The 18,205-nt window shown below is 44.8% G+C and overlaps 1 protein-coding gene across 1 annotated transcript in view; it reads left to right on the top strand.

The window, feature by feature from the left end:
• Brr2 (U5 small nuclear ribonucleoprotein l(3)72Ab) overlaps window positions 1-18,205 on the top strand; it is a 51,009-nt gene that overhangs the window by 29,349 nt on the left and 3,455 nt on the right. The window contains exons 27-38 of the mRNA XM_076132867.1: window positions 137-346; window positions 1,885-1,985; window positions 2,963-3,093; window positions 3,886-4,025; window positions 5,072-5,308; window positions 6,229-6,410; window positions 7,395-7,566; window positions 12,072-12,232; window positions 14,218-14,369; window positions 14,779-14,911; window positions 15,495-15,642; window positions 16,033-16,209. Coding sequence (XP_075988982.1) covers window positions 137-346; window positions 1,885-1,985; window positions 2,963-3,093; window positions 3,886-4,025; window positions 5,072-5,308; window positions 6,229-6,410; window positions 7,395-7,566; window positions 12,072-12,232; window positions 14,218-14,369; window positions 14,779-14,911; window positions 15,495-15,642; window positions 16,033-16,209 — 1,944 coding nt within the window. The remainder of the gene's footprint in view (window positions 1-136; window positions 347-1,884; window positions 1,986-2,962; window positions 3,094-3,885; window positions 4,026-5,071; window positions 5,309-6,228; window positions 6,411-7,394; window positions 7,567-12,071; window positions 12,233-14,217; window positions 14,370-14,778; window positions 14,912-15,494; window positions 15,643-16,032; window positions 16,210-18,205) is intronic.

The raw sequence follows: 18,205 nt of genomic DNA, 5'->3' as shown, positions 1-18,205 counted from the left end.
TGCGTATCGCACAAATAATTGTTCCGTGTGGCAATTGAACCCACGACCTCCCGCCGGCGCGGCGACCTAAACTATTGCGCCACGGAGGCAGTCATATTATGTACGTATAATAAAACATATATTATGTTGTTCGCAGGTGTTCAACGCAGTGTACAACTCGGACGACAACGTGTTCGTGGGTGCTCCGTCGGGCTCCGGCAAGTCCGTGATCGCGGAGCTGGCGCTGCTGCGCATGCTGGCGCAGGGCGCCGCGGCCCGCGCCGTCTACCTGCTGCCCAAGGACGCGCTCGCTGACGTCGTGTTCGCGCACCTGTACCACAAGTTCACTAACCACTTTCATCTCAAGGTTTGTAGTGCAGTTTTAGTGATTTATATGTGATTTTATAAAGAAATATCGTAATTTTTGATGAAAATCAAGAATATTACATAGAAAAAGATAATGAAATCAACGAAAAATTAACAAATTGTGCGAAATTAAATAAAAAAAATATTGAAATACAACAAAAAAAACCTCGAAAATGAATGTCTGGAAGATAGTTTTGTCACAAAAATGTCAAAAACATACAGAAATCGGTAAGTTAAGTTACTAATAGTGCGGTCTGGAAAGTGATGGGTAGTTGATAATTAAAGTTACTTGAAGCAATGTCATTCAATTGTTGGGTAGTCGGTTAGTTAAGTTACTTAAAGCGGGGTCAGTCTATAAACCGGTAGCCGCAGTGTCTTTGAGTCGTCGTGTTCGCGCATCTGTACCACAAGTTCACTAATCACTTCCATCTCAAGGTTTGTACGTAGTTCGTAGTTCAGTTTCAGTGATTTATATGCCTACTAGCTGACCCGCGCAACTTCGCTTGCGTCACATAAGAGAGAATGGGTCAGAATTTTCCATGTTTTTGTAACACTTTTTACTCTTACCTACTCTGCTCCTATTGGTCGTAGCGTGATGATATAAAATATGCTTTTTTTTCACGAAAAATATTCTAAGGCATATCCGCCATGAAAACAGTTGCCATGGCAACGGAATTTTGTTAATTCAATGTCATTATAATATTGATTTTTCGCGACTTCGTTGAAGTTTCTGAATTTTCCCGGGAAATGCGTCATTTTCCCGGGGTAAAAAGTAGCCTATGTCCTTTCTCGGGTATCAATATATCTCCATACCAAATTTCATGCAAATTGGTTCAGTAGTTTAGACGTGATTGAGTAGCAGACAGACAGACAGAGTTACTTTCGCATTTATAATATTAGTATGGATAACCTTCCTCGATAAATGGACTATCTAACACTGAAATAATTTTTCAAATCGGACCAGTAGTTCCTGAGATTAGCGCGTTCAAACAAACAAACAAACAAACAAACAAACTCTTCAGCTTTATAATATTAGTATAGATTTAGTCGGTAAATATGATTGTAAAGTTACTTTTTATGAAGAAAATCCATCTTTTTTGAAGAAATTTGATCGAAAATACAACATAAATGTGCGTAAATTAATCTCGTCACTATTTTAGTGGTAAAAATGTCAAAACAAACAAAAATCGCAAGAGTAACGGTGTAAAAATATACTTAAATCATTGAAAAATTGTGCGTAATTTTATATCTGGTCACTATTTTTGTGATAAAAATGTCAAAAACACACTTAAATCTGAAAGTTACTTATAGTGCGGTCTGGAAACTGATGGGTAGCCGGTAATTGTAGTTACTTAGGACAAAGCCAATCTACAGCTGGGTAGCCCTATAGATAAGTGTCTTGTAGTGAGTTACCGAAAAGAGACACTTTGTATGTATGTATAAATAAATGTGTTTTATTAAACGAAAAGATATAGTTTGTGTGTATGTATGTATATGTATAAATAAATGTGTTTTATAAATTTATGTTTTGTCTCACAGGTAGTACAGCTGACGGGTGAGACAGCAACAGACCACAAGCTGCTCAACAAAGGACAAATTATAGTTACTACTGCTGACAAATGGGACATACTCTCTAGAAGGTAACAAACATACCCCTATACCTACTGTCTTACTAATAAACGTGGTGTAAGCTCTGATTAGTTATACAGTGTTTTGTCACTTACAATAAATCAAATTACTTACCCTCTTATTCATAAACACACTACAAACCTATTTTAGTTAAAAAGCTACTACAATATGTTTTCTCTTTTTCATTTCGCTAAGGAGTGAAAGAAACAAAACTCTTTATAAGCCTTTCATAACTTCATATATTTTTATGAATAAGAGGGTTAATAATAAATATTAACCCTCTTATTCATAAGATTATTAATTTATTTAATTAAGATTATTATTTTGTTATTAAGATGTTCAATGTAGATTTTATTAAGAAAATTTTAATGAACCTTTAACTTATATGTGTAGTAGATACTGTTAGTATAAGGTGGTAATAAATACAATTTTGAAACTGTATATGAGTGAAAACAAAACTTACACCATGTTTATTAGTAAAACAGAAAATCTATAATTAAACACATTTCTATCCCACTGCTGGGCAAGGGTATCCTCTCTTAATGAGGGAGGGGTTAGGCCTTGAGTCCACCACGCTGGCCAAGTGTGGGATGGTAAGGCATAACTTCGAGGAGAACTCTCAGGCATGCTAGGTTGCATCACGATGTTTTTTCTTCACTGTTAATCTATGCATGCCTAAGTGTTGTTTAAGTATACAGTTCTCGATAGAAATCTGTACTTGGTCAGCAAGATGGAATCTAGGCCACGTTTGCCCAAAAGTGGGACGATATGAGGTAAAATGCTAAAAAATGTATGTAGTGGTCCAGTGAGATAGAGACCCTTGCTCAACAGTGGGACGAAGATATTTATTCAAATCAATAAATTCATAAATTTAACCCATTAATCTCCTACTGCTGGACAAGGGTCTCCTCCCAAAATGATGTACGGGTAGCTACGCTGGCCAAGGGTTGGGTATTTATTCAAATACTAAATAATAATATTATTACAGATGGAAAGTACGTAAGAGCGTACAAAGCGTGTCTCTGTTCATCGTGGACGCTCTCCAGCTGCTGGGAGGCGAAGAGGGTCCCGTGTTAGAAGTCGTATGCTCCAGGATGAGATACATATCATCGCAGATCGGTGAGTTAAACTTATTAATAGGAAAATAGCTTGATTTAGTACTCAATTATTATTTATTATTATTATCAGCCCATATTGTCCCACTGCAGGGCAAAGGCCTCCCTTCCCTCTTTCCATCTATCTCTGTCTAAAGCTATTTATTTATTTAGTACTCAAAGAAATAGTAAAATCGAAAAATTTTAAATATCTATTTGTTTTCCACCCGACTTAATATTTCGAGTAATTGCTGTAGGTTTTTTTTTATGAAGAATAAAAATTGTTAATATATATAATATAATTATATACTTGGGACTAGTACCTATATTTTTCTTTGTATGTTTAGCCGCGGTTCTTAAGTTATATCTATGTTAAATTCCATCAAATCTGATCATCTGTTAAATACTCGACAAATCAGAAAGTGCTCACGACGCTTTCGTCCGCATATGTCGACAAAGTATAGCTTAACAGAAGTACTTTGCATTTATAATATGAATAATAATGTTCCAATATTAACCGGTTGTTTGTTCCGTCTTATCTTCGAAATAGCTAAACCGATTGTAACTCGTCGTTAACTAGCAGTTACTCGACATTCTTAAAAGTAACTTACACTACGGTTTTTTACTTTCTTACAAAAAAAACATTGTGTGAGCTCTGATTAGCTATACACTGTTTCGTAGCTTTCTAAAATTTTGAAACTGTATATGAGTGAAGAAATCATAACACTGTATAACTAGAGTTTACACTTCGTTTGTCAGTAAAACAGACTACATCTAACTGGTAAACAATAATAATAATATAATGTTTTATATACAGGTCGTCAAATCCGCATAGTAGCTCTCTCGCTACCGTTGGCCGACGCTCGCGACGTGTCACAATGGCTCGGCTGCAACGCCAACGCGTGCTTCAACTTCCACCCGAGCGTCAGACCGCTGCCTTTGGAACTACATATACAGGTACATAAATAAATATAACTCATTACTGTCCCACTGCTGGGCAAGGGTCTCCTCCTGCAGTGAGAGAGGGGTAAGGCCTTGATTTCACCACGCTGGCCAAATGCGGGTTAAGGACTTTGCATGCCCTCAATAAATGTATTAAACAAGTTTTAGGCATGTAAGGTTTCCTCACGATGTTTTTCTTCACCGTCATAATAAGTGATACATACATTAATTTAAATAACTAGGATCGTCGTAATTTTTTAACCGATTTAAAAAAATAACTAGTCTCCATTCTTTTGTGTTCTTTATTTTGTTTTTATATTTGGATCCATTTTTGAGATTATTTTTATTCCAAATGTGATGCTTCACATAAATTAATGGAATAGATTATTTTATTCAGATATTTGATTCAGATATAACGAGCAATTTTTGAGATTTTCTTAAAAATGTTTGTTTAGAGAGGCCATTCTGTACCAATATCGACTATCGGCAACCTGGCTAGTTGTCGAATATTTGGTATATTCCCAGTTGTCCCCTCTAACACTGTCCCATGGGGAAACAACTGGGAAAAGTAGGAAGAAAATTCCCAGTCGACACTCCGGGGGACTAGGAATATACCAATTTTTTTGTAGGGACATCTTATCAGCGCCACGAACGGGCGCCGAAGGAACTATTATTGTAGTAATTTTGTTAAGTGGTACTCGGTCCTCGGTAGTATGACTGTGGAGAATCGCGCTACACGTTGAAAGTTGTACTCCGCTTCGAAGTCGGTTTTTGTAAGAATCTATACTATAATATTATAACGCTGAAGAGTTTGTTTGTTTGTTTGTTTGAACGCGCTAATATCAGGAACTACTGGTCCGATTTGAAAAATTTTTTCAGTGCTAGATAGCCCATTTATCGAGGAAGGCTATAGGCTATATATCATCACGCTACGACCAATAGGAGCAAAGTACCAGTGAAAAATATTACAAAAACGGGGAAAATTATGATTCTCTTATGTGACGCAAGCGAAGTTGCGCGGGTCAGCTAGTTATTTATAAATCATATTTTTTCTTCTACAGGGCTTCAACATATCCCACGCGGCTTCCCGCCTTGCAGCTATGACGAAACCGATCTACAATTCCGTCTTACGCTACGCGGGCACCAAACCTTGCGCAGTGTTTGTACCGTCGCGTCGTCATTCCCGCCTACTAGCCGCTGATCTGCTGGCGCTGGCGGCCGCTAACGGACGACCTACACGCTTCCTAAGAGCACGACCCGATATGATACAGCCGTTCTTGAAGAGAGTGCAAGATAAGGTATGTTTTTTGTTTTACTACTAACTTTTGTCTTTATATGTAGTACAGTTTTTTTGTGTTTTAAATAAAAGTTATCTCCTGCACTAAGATTTGCTCATGTGTCGCGGGATCTTTAACAAACATACAAACAACGGGCACAAAGCACAACTAGACCCAAAACAATAATCTGTGGATCACACATATAATTGTCCCGTGTGGGAATCGAACCCACGACCTCTAACTGAACCACTAACCAACTTTTGCTCTTATAGTTTGTGACTTAGAACAAAAATTTCATCCCCTTGGGGGTAGAATTGATCTACCTCCAATCGTTCCTTAGCTATTTGCAGATCGACCCAGTTATTTGTGCGATCCACAAATAATTGTTTCGGGTCTGGTTGTACTTTGTGTCCGTTGTTTGTATGTTTGTAAAAGTCCCCGCGACACAAGAGCGATTCTTAGTGCGGGAGTTTTCTTTAAAAAAAAGTTTCCGCGACACAAGAGCAATTCTTAGTGCGGGAGATATCTTTAAAATAAATTACAGCACAGTTTCGTTTTAATTTCAATATAACTTGCCATTAATGCATTATCTGAGGGTTTATTTAAGAAGAGAGAAGAAGAAAGTAAAGAGAAGAAAAGAAGAAGAATTTCTTCAAATATAGTGCCCATAGCCAGTTGCGCTCACCGGTCCGTAAACGATCTGTGGGTTAAGCAAACATTGGCGCGGTCATTCCATAGATGGTATCATAGTGGTGTTTGAACAGGGCGTCTTCGTGCTTCGTAGGGCACGTAAAAAGTCGACCCGGTTGTTGTCAGTTAAAATAGCAGTCGTTAAGTCACGTCAAAGGCCTTCGGGCTTGAACAACTTTGACACTAGGTTGACCACTAACCATACGATAAGAAGAAGAATCACCTCTTTAAATACAATTATTCTTCAACAGATGTTAAAAGAAACCCTAGCAGCGGGCGTGGCGTACCTGCACGAGGGTGTGGAGTCAGCCGACCGGCGCCTGGTGCAGCAGCTGCTGGAGTCGGGCGCCATACAGCTGTGCGTGGTGGCCGCCGAGCTGGCGTGGGCCTTCGCCGCGCACGTGCACACCGTCATCGTCGCCGACACGCACACGTGAGTGTTATATACGATGTGATAGGAGACACGACACGACACATGACGTCACAAGACGACACGTGACAAGACACAAAACGACACGACACAGAACGACACAACACAAGACGACACGACACAGAATACGACACAAGACGCCACGACACACGACGACACGACACACGACGCTAGACGACACGACGCTAGACGACACGACGCTAGACGACACGACACACGACGCTAGACGACACGACGCTAGACGACACGACGCTAGACGACACGACACGACGCTAGACGACACACGCTCGACACGACAATGTAACACTATACGACACGACACAAGACGACACTAGACGACACGACACTAAGTAAATCTAGACGACACGACACAAGACGACACGACACAAGACTACTCTAGACGACACGACGCAAGACAACACCAGACGACACGACACAATGTAACTCTAGAAGACGCGACACGACACGACACGACACAAGTCGACGGGGCACCTGTCGACGCGGCACAAGATGCACCGCCAGACGTCGCGACGCAAGGCGACAGCTTCGTGCGTCTCAGCACGACACGAGTGGACACGACACGGCACGACACGACACCAGAGCATCAGACACGAGTAGTCTTGACATGACACGACTAGACTCGACTTGTCGCGGCTCAAGAAGACTAGACACGACTCGACACAAGGCTACTCGACATGAGCAAGACACGACACATCATGGTGACACACTCGACTGGACTTGACACAAAGCGTGATATGACACACACGACTCGATTCAAGGTGGTCAGTGGTCGGTGTCTATCGTGTGAGTTCTTTTTTTATCTATTAACCTGTACTGTCCCATTGTTGGGCAAAGGTCTCCCCCAAAATCTTCCACCGGTTTCTCTCCAAATAGGTGTCCAAGTCATCGCACCCACGTTTTCGTGGCCTGCTGTGTGAGTTGCCCAAGGATATTTATTTATATGGGTATTTTATTGTGTCCGTACAGTTACAACGGCAAGCTACACGCGTACGAGCAGTACCCCATCACGACGGTGCTGCAGATGGTGGGCCGCGCCTGCCGCCCGCTGGACGACGACAGCGCCGTGGCCGTGCTCATGTGCGTGGCGCACCACAAGACCTTCTTCACCAAGCTGCTCAACGACTGCCTGCCGCTAGAGGTACCTACATACACACATACACACATACACACTGGACGACGACAGCGCCGTGGCCGTGCTCATGTGCGTGGCGCACCACAAGACCTTCTTCACCAAGCTGCTCAACGACTGCCTGCCGCTAGAGGTACCTACATACACACATACACACATACACACTGGACGACGACAGCGCCGTGGCCGTGCTCATGTGCGTGGCGCACCACAAGACCTTCTTCACCAAGCTGCTCAACGACTGCCTGCCGCTAGAGGTACCTACATACACACATACACACATACACACTGGACGACGACAGCGCCGTGGCCGTGCTCATGTGCGTGGCGCACCACAAGACCTTCTTCACCAAGCTGCTCAACGACTGCCTGCCGCTAGAGGTACCTACATACACACATACACACATACACACTGGACGACGACAGCGCCGTGGCCGTGCTCATGTGCGTGGCGCACCACAAGACCTTCTTCACCAAGCTGCTCAACGACTGCCTGCCGCTAGAGGTACCTACATACACACATACACACATACACACTGGACGACGACAGCGCCGTGGCCGTGCTCATGTGCGTGGCGCACCACAAGACCTTCTTCACCAAGCTGCTCAACGACTGCCTGCCGCTAGAGGTACCTACATACACACATACACACATACACACTGGACGACGACAGCGCCGTGGCCGTGCTCATGTGCGTGGCGCACCACAAGACCTTCTTCACCAAGCTGCTCAACGACTGCCTGCCGCTAGAGGTACCTACATACACACGTACACACATACACACACACACACACACACACACACACATACACACACATACACGCTGGACGACGACAGCGCCGTGGCCGTGCTCATGTGCGTGGCGCACCACAAGACCTTCTTCACCAAGCTGCTCAACGACTGCCTGCCGCTAGAGGTACCAACATACACACGTACACACATACACACACACACACACACACATACACGCTGGACGACGACAGCGCCGTGGCCGTGCTCATGTGCGTGGCGCACCACAAGACCTTCTTCACCAAGCTGCTCAACGACTGCCTGCCGCTAGAGGTACCTACATACACACATACACACATACACACTGGACGACGACAGCGCCGTGGCCGTGCTCATGTGCGTGGCGCACCACAAGACCTTCTTCACCAAGCTGCTCAACGACTGCCTGCCGCTAGAGGTACCTACATACACACATACACACATACACACTGGACGACGACAGCGCCGTGGCCGTGCTCATGTGCGTGGCGCACCACAAGACCTTCTTCACCAAGCTGCTCAACGACTGCCTGCCGCTAGAGGTACCTACATACACACGTACACACATACACACACACACACACACATACACACACATACACGCTGGACGACGACAGCGCCGTGGCCGTGCTCATGTGCGTGGCGCACCACAAGACCTTCTTCACCAAGCTGCTCAACGACTGCCTGCCGCTAGAGGTACCAACATACACACGTACACACATACACACACACACACACACACATACACGCTGGACGACGACAGCGCCGTGGCCGTGCTCATGTGCGTGGCGCACCACAAGACCTTCTTCACCAAGCTGCTCAACGACTGCCTGCCGCTAGAGGTACCTACATACACACATACACACATACACACTGGACGACGACAGCGCCGTGGCCGTGCTCATGTGCGTGGCGCACCACAAGACCTTCTTCACCAAGCTGCTCAACGACTGCCTGCCGCTAGAGGTACCAACATACACACGTACACACATACACACACACACACACACACATACACGCTGGACGACGACAGCGCCGTGGCCGTGCTCATGTGCGTGGCGCACCACAAGACCTTCTTCACCAAGCTGCTCAACGACTGCCTGCCGCTAGAGGTACCTACATACACACATACACACATACACACTGGACGACGACAGCGCCGTGGCCGTGCTCATGTGCGTGGCGCACCACAAGACCTTCTTCACCAAGCTGCTCAACGACTGCCTGCCGCTAGAGGTACCTACATACACACGTACACACATACACACACACACACACACATACACACACATACACGCTGGACGACGACAGCGCCGTGGCCGTGCTCATGTGCGTGGCGCACCACAAGACCTTCTTCACCAAGCTGCTCAACGACTGCCTGCCGCTAGAGGTACCTACATACACACATACACACATACACACTGGACGACGACAGCGCCGTGGCCGTGCTCATGTGCGTGGCGCACCACAAGACCTTCTTCACCAAGCTGCTCAACGACTGCCTGCCGCTAGAGGTACCTACATACACACATACACACATACACACTGGACGACGACAGCGCCGTGGCCGTGCTCATGTGCGTGGCGCACCACAAGACCTTCTTCACCAAGCTGCTCAACGACTGCCTGCCGCTAGAGGTACCTACATACACACATACACACATACACACTGGACGACGACAGCGCCGTGGCCGTGCTCATGTGCGTGGCGCACCACAAGACCTTCTTCACCAAGCTGCTCAACGACTGCCTGCCGCTAGAGGTACCTACATACACACATACACACATACACACTGGACGACGACAGCGCCGTGGCCGTGCTCATGTGCGTGGCGCACCACAAGACCTTCTTCACCAAGCTGCTCAACGACTGCCTGCCGCTAGAGGTACCTACATACACACGTACACACATACACACACACACACACACATACACACACATACACGCTGGACGACGACAGCGCCGTGGCCGTGCTCATGTGCGTGGCGCACCACAAGACCTTCTTCACCAAGCTGCTCAACGACTGCCTGCCGCTAGAGGTACCTACATACACACATACACACATACACACAGGACGACGACAGCGCCGTGGCCGTGCTCATGTGCGTGGCGCACCACAAGACCTTCTTCACCAAGCTGCTCAACGACTGCCTGCCGCTAGAGGTACCTACATACACACATACACACATACACACTGGACGACGACAGCGCCGTGGCCGTGCTCATGTGCGTGGCGCACCACAAGACCTTCTTCACCAAGCTGCTCAACGACTGCCTGCCGCTAGAGGTACCAACATACACACGTACACACATACACACACACACACACACACATACACGCTGGACGACGACAGCGCCGTGGCCGTGCTCATGTGCGTGGCGCACCACAAGACCTTCTTCACCAAGCTGCTCAACGACTGCCTGCCGCTAGAGGTACCTACATACACACATACACACATACACACTGGACGACGACAGCGCCGTGGCCGTGCTCATGTGCGTGGCGCACCACAAGACCTTCTTCACCAAGCTGCTCAACGACTGCCTGCCGCTAGAGGTACCTACATACACACATACACACATACACACTGGACGACGACAGCGCCGTGGCCGTGCTCATGTGCGTGGCGCACCACAAGACCTTCTTCACCAAGCTGCTCAACGACTGCCTGCCGCTAGAGGTACCTACATACACACATACACACATACACACTGGACGACGACAGCGCCGTGGCCGTGCTCATGTGCGTGGCGCACCACAAGACCTTCTTCACCAAGCTGCTCAACGACTGCCTGCCGCTAGAGGTATAGTCCTCCTAGCCGATATCAGTCAGTTTCATTGAAACTGGCCATCTGTGCAGGACTTTGTCTATAGTGTCCAAGTGTGTGCACAATACACAGGTACACTCTCTATTCCATCACTCTCATAGTCCGGTGGGACGGATAACCGACACGACCAGTGACAGGATAAGCGCTGAACCGACGGCTTTACGTGCTCTCCGAGGCACGGAGGTCTTCGACCTCAACTTCCCAACTCCGGGCAATCTCTAAGAAATTCTTAACAGAAAATCTCAGAAAATACTTTTTGGTCCGACCCAGGATTCGAACCCGAGACCTCTCGCACGGCAGACGCATATAGTACCGACCGCGCCACAGAGGCAGTTACCTACATACACACATACATAACGACTGTGGAATCGAACCCACGACCTCCCGACGCAATGGTAGCGGCATGGCGACCTAAACCACTGCTGCCACCCGCGGCTAAGTACCAATAGCCGCTCAGATCGATCTCTCAGTTTATAATATACCGAGGTTGCTCAGGCTTATCAGCTCAGTCTTTCTCACTGGATGCAACTGAATACCAGTATTTTACATGTAGAGACTGTCTATCTGACCTCCACAACACAGTTACCTGGTTCATAACACGATACCCTTCGGTAAGACTGGTTGTCAGACTTTCAATCTTGTGACTACTGTTAACGACTGTCAAAGATCTTTGAAATTGACAGCCGGTACCCACAATTTAACGTGCCTTCCGAAACACGGAGGAACTCGATATATATAAAATGGTCACCCATCTATAGAACAACCTCGGCAAGCGTTGCTTAATCTCAGTGATCGACCCGCGCGGCTGTTGTTAACTAAGCCACGAGCTCCTAGTCTAGCTAATACTACTTGCCTACGCTGGGAAAAAGGCGTGATATTATGTATGTATGTATAATTTTGGTTTTTTGTCCACAGAGTCACTTAGACCATAGACTACACGACCACATGAACGCGGAGATCGTGACGAAGACCATAGAGAACAAGCAGGACGCTGTAGACTATCTGACATGGACCTTCTTGTACAGACGGCTGACGCAGAATCCTAACTATTATAATTTGCAGGGAGTCACTCACAGGTAAGACTTTTTCACAATAAAGCAGTGGTTTAGGTTACCACGCCGATACCACTGCAACGGGAGGTCGTGGGTTCGATTCCCACACGGAGCAATTATTTGTCCACAAATAATTGTTTCGGGTCTGGTTGTGCTTTGTGTCCGTTGTTTGTATGTTTGTAAAAGTCCCCGCGACACAAGAGCAATTCTTAGTGCGGGTGTTGTCTGTAAAAAAAAAATAATAAACACTATCCCTTTTATTCATAAATACATTATAAAGCTATTTAATTTTATTTGATTTTATATTTATGTATTAAAGAAAGTTTTTTTATGTCATAATGTCGACGCAAAAGAACTATACAAAAGTGATTGGTGTGTTGTCTCGGGTTTAAACTATCAACCATGTATGGGAGTTACCAACTTATACCACTCGGTCATCACTGCTCAAGATATCTTTATATATATATATAATTCTTCTGTAAGTGTGTATGTCACTGAACAATGGAAACCTTACTTGGAATCACTCCATTGCACCTTACAGTCCAAAGAGAGGCAATCAATGCGTTGAAAAGACTCAAAGATGCAAACCTCGGGACAAGGAAGATGATGACGTGCAACCATACAAACATGGGCATAAAACCTCATCTAAAAGAGATGCTAGATATGAACTCTGACAAAATACAGACAATACTAGTCACTCACAGAAACTTTAAGATGACGATTCCGACGAGAGAAGAATGGAGTCAAGGTCTCTACACACAAACCAAATCGAGACAGATATGGTACACCGATGGCTCCAAAATGCAGAACGGCACAGGAGCAGGTCTCGGAGGACTGCAGCATAAGTACTAGCCTAGGCAGATATGCTTCAGTCTTCCAAGCAGAAGTACACGCAATCATCGAATGCACCCAAGAGATTATAAAACGAGATACAAAAAATCGCGACATTTATATACTCAGCGACAGTCAAGCAGCTATTAAAGCTCTCTGCTGTTTTAAGGTCAATTCGGGACTTGTACTGAATTGCATAAAGAACCTGAACAAGGTAGGCCGAACAAACAAAGTTAGGCTAGTTTGGGTACCAGGCCACGCTGGCATAGATGGGAATGAGAAAGCTGATGAACTTGCACGGAAAGGATCAGAATCACTCCCAATAGGTCCAGAACCAATAATTGGACTACCTGATGCGACAGTCAAACTGGCAATAACCAACTTCACCAGGGACCAGCATCTGAAAGAATGGAAAGCCATATCTGGACTAACCCATTCGAAACTGTTCATAAATAACGTCAACAAAAGCTGGAGTAATAACCTAATAAACCTCAGCAAAGACAGCATCAAGAAAATACTTGGTGCTTTCACAGGACACTACGGCACGAACTACATGTTAAACAAAATAGGAGCCACAGATGACCCCAAATGCAGGCACTGCAATGAAGAAGCAGAAACCATGAAACACATACTGTGCGAGTGTGATGCTTTAGGAAGGAAAAGAATGGATCTTCTAGGATGCGGTTACCCTAAACCAGAAGACTACAGGCTGCTTCCGGTGGGGTGCATAGCAAAACTGATAAGTTTTGCCCTGCCCCCCAACGTCTAGAGTAGCAAAGGAGGGGGTGACACAAAGGATCAGGAATGGTCGAAGTGTCAGCCAGGCATTAACTGGCACCCCCACCCCTAAGATAAGATAAGATAAGATGTCACTGAACTTCTCTTAAACGACAGGACCGATTTTGATGATTTTTTTTGTGTGTGTTCAAGGGGATCTGAGAATGATTTAGATTCACATTTTTGATGTTTTTTTGACGTGTAGACAGGAAAACGTCTGTCGGGTCCGCTAGTATGTATATATAATATATATAATCTGCTTAGCTCTTTTTCCAAACTAGAGTCGGCTTCCAGTCTCACCGGATGCAGCTGAATACCAGTATTTTACATGGAGCGACTGTCTATCTGACCTCCACAACACTACACAAGTAGTATGTAATAAAGTATATTTTTGTTGGCAGACATCTCTCAGACCACCTGTCCGAGCTGGTGGAGACGACCCTGACGGACCTGGAGCAGTCCAAGTGCATCGCCATCGAGGATGACATGGACGTACAGCCGCTCAACCTCGGCATGATCGCCAGCTATTATTATATCAACTATACTACGATAGGTGAGTTCAAATGATAAATAATTTTATTCAGTCTAGCCTTTCTTTCAAACTATGTCGACTTCCAGTCTAGGATTTTACAGAGCGATTGTCTATCGGACCTCCACAATAGGGTTACCACCGTTATAACACAAAACCCTTCGGTCAGACTGCTTATCAGACTTTCAAGCTTCTGACTACTGTTGACGACCGTCAAAGATATTTTTTCTGCAAGATTAGCAACAAAAATATTGCTTTTTTTTACCCACTAGCTGACCCGCGCAACTTCCTAGATAAATGGGCTTTCTTACACTGAAAGAATTTTTCAAATCGGACCAGTAGTTCCTGAGACAAACAAACTAACTCTTCAGCTTTATAATATTAGTATACATTATTTTTTACGAGTATATTTATGTATATTTTTTTTTGACAGAATTATTCAGCTTGTCTTTAACCAACAAGACGAAGATCCGAGGTCTGCTGGAGATCATATCCTCGGCTGCGGAGTACTCCGAGCTCAGCATCAGGCATCGCGAGGAGAATATCATCAAGGCATTGGCGGCCAAGTGAGTTTTATACTATAAGGACTAGCGCATATTCTTTTTATCGTATGGTTAGTGGTCAATCTAGTGTCAAAGTTGTTCAAGCCTGAAGGCCTTTAGCGTGGCTTAACGACTGTTAACTTAATTGACAACCGGGACCGACTTTTTATGTGCCTTCTGAAGCACGGAGATGTCCTGCCCAAATACCACTATGCGGTCACCCATCTATAGAATGACTGCGTCACGATTTTGGTCACACTTAGGATTACTTACATGTTTATCATATTTATTCAGCTCTATTTAGCTTATATCCATAGAAAATAGCGTTTTTTTATGGAAACGTGAACGCCTTACAGCTTTCCGCGTTGATTTAGCTTTTGTGGCAAATGAGTAGAAAAGTGTGTTTTTATCATACGCGTGCTTACGCATACTTACGCATGCTTACGCGTGCTATAGAAAGAGTTCAGCGCTGTTCTGTCACATTCCGCCGTTTTCACCGTTGAACGCGGCCTTTTTGTCATTCTTACGCGGCTGATAAAAGCTGAATATATGTGTCCAAAAAGCTGAATAAATGTGAGTAGTCCCTAATGCTCCCCTCCCCCCCCAGGGTCCCGCACAAGCCGGCGGCAGCATCGGGCGGCGCGGTGAAGTACAACGACGCGCACGTCAAGGCGCACGTGCTGCTGCAGGCGCACCTGTCGCGCATGCAGCTGCCGGCTGAACTACAGGCCGATACCGCGCTCGTGCTCACCAAGGTACGCGCTTGACGTTGTAGCTTGACTAAGACTTTGTTCTCCCTTGTATTGTTTTAATGTGTAATAGAATACGAAAATAAACGCAAACACGCATTTCACCTTATAATGCCTTAAAAAAAAACTTGTCTAGTCCTTTTCCCATGTTCAGTGTGGTCTATACAACTTGTTTTCTTTCTTAAAAACATGCTGTAAAGAAATCTGGCTGATGTTTTTAAAACCGGCCGACGGACAACAACCCGCTTTGGGAATCTTAAGTATATTGAGGAATTTTGAAGCTTAAAATGGGAATAGTTTCGAAATCTGGGATATAGGTAAGGGACTGTGGAACACTGCAGCTGTGAGGAAGAAATTGGTAAAGACTGTGACTGACAATATTTCTATAATTTCCAGGCGATCCGTCTGATCCAAGCGTGCGTGGACGTCGTGTCCAGTAGCGGATGGCTGTCGCCGGCCGTGGCCGCCATGGAACTAGCCCAGATGGTGACGCAGGCCATGTGGGCTAAGGACTCGTATCTACGACAACTGCCCCACTTTACACAGGAGCTCGTCGCTAGGTGCTCTGAGAAGGTGAGTTATTTATTTATTTATTTATTTAAACTTCTTATACATAAATTGTATAAAGGCGGACTTAATGCCAAAGGCATTTTCTGCCAGTCTACCTTGGGGTGATGCAGAGATTAAATGAAGTAGGTGCTTAAATAATAAAAGAGGAAAATTAATTTGAGAAAGAGGTTTACAAATAAATAACAATGGTTCATGTGAGTGTACATAAATATGGATAAGTATATACATACATAATTATTAATAATGATAAAATATTAAATACGAATAAATCAATATATTATCTAAATAGACGATATAAAAAACATACTATAAACTAAATATAATACTTATAAATATATATATATATATAATTCATAAATACAAACTATGATAAGTGTGAAGTTTCTGCAACTTGTTTTAACAAGAGATCCCGAACTTTGCTCTTAAACGTAAGACGGTTAGTGGACATCCTGATTTCAAGAGGGAGCGCGTTCCACAATAAGACAGATTGGACAGGAAAAGAAGAGTTGACAAACCCAGAAGTGTGTGAAGGGCAGAGAAGAAGAAGATTATTAGAGGAACGAAGGTTACGGTTGTGATTATCACACAGATATTGAAAGTAAGGAGTTAGGTAGGCTGGGGGAGTAGAAGAAGTAAGGAAAGAGAAGAGAGTCGTGAGTGCACGTAAATTACGTCGCTCACGAATGGGCAGCCACCTAAGCTGGGAGCGATATGTAGATATATGATCATACTTGCGGAGGTTGAAGATGAATCGAATGCAGTTGTTGAGAAGGCGGTCAAGTTTATTGAGGAGATCTGCATTCAGGTCGAAGTAACATACATCACCATAGTCAATCAGTGGAAAGATTAAGGTCTGCACAAGCATTGCTTTAGTCGTGGATGGGAGAAAGTTTTTGAGACGATACAGAGCCCGCAGTATACCAGTGACCCTCTTGCAAACGTTAGATACTTGAGCAGTCCAGCTCAGAGTTGAGTCCAAGTAAGGGCCAAGATCTTTCACAGTAGGGGTCAGTTCTATTATTGAGCCATCAAATACTACCGGTGGTACTGATAGGTGACCTAGCCTACTGATGCTGCGATGACTGCCTACGACTAAAGCCTGACATTTGTCAGGGTTAACAGCCAAACCGAACTTCCTAGACAAACACTTAATGTGCTCAAGGTCACTGTTGATCATGCCGACAACTGATGCTATCTCTTCCACTGTTCCTTGCGCGTAGAGTTGCAAGTCATCAGCGTACAGATGATACGCACCCTGAAGATTTTCGGTTAGAAGATTGATGAAAATAGAAAACAGTAACGGAGAGAGGATGCCGCCTTGTGGGACGCCAGAATCGAGTTCACGCCAGCTCGATGATAAGTCACCGATGTGAACCGACTGTTGGCGTCCTTTAAGATATGAGGAAAACCAATTCAGTGCACCAGAAGATATATTCAGGTGACGAAGGATGGAAAGAAGGATATCATGACTGACGGTATTGAAGGCGTTCGAGAAATCAACCAAAGCCACCACGGTGACTTTAGTGTCCTCCATGCCCGCCCTCATATCGCCAGTCACTTTAAGGAGTGCGGATGTAGTGCTGTGACCTGGTCTGAACCCAGATTGAAGTGGGTTAAGCAGGTTGTTGTTTAACACAAACTGTGTTAATTGCTTGTGCACACAGGCCTCAAGCACCTTGGAGAGGAAAGGGAGAATTTTTATTAAATTATTATTATTATGATATGATACTTCGTCCACGTGGAAATATTTCCTGTCTAAATCTCAATCCCGCGGGAATTCCGGGATGAAAAGTAGCCTATTTGTTATTTTGGCACACATCCGTACCTCGTCTTCGTAGCACACATTCGTAGTAGGTCTACGTAGCACCCATCCGTACCTCGTCTTCGTAGCACACATCCGTAGCACGTCTTCGTAGCACACATCCGTAGCACCTCTTCGTAGCACACATCCGTAGCACGTCTTCGTAGAACACATCCGTAACACATCTTCGTAGCACAC

The sequence above is a fragment of the Anticarsia gemmatalis genome, chromosome 29, assembly GCF_050436995.1.
Source record: "Anticarsia gemmatalis isolate Benzon Research Colony breed Stoneville strain chromosome 29, ilAntGemm2 primary, whole genome shotgun sequence".
NCBI lineage: Eukaryota > Metazoa > Arthropoda > Insecta > Lepidoptera > Erebidae > Anticarsia > Anticarsia gemmatalis.
Note: the sequence above shows the minus strand (reverse complement) of the source record. Positions and strands in the feature narration are given on the sequence as shown.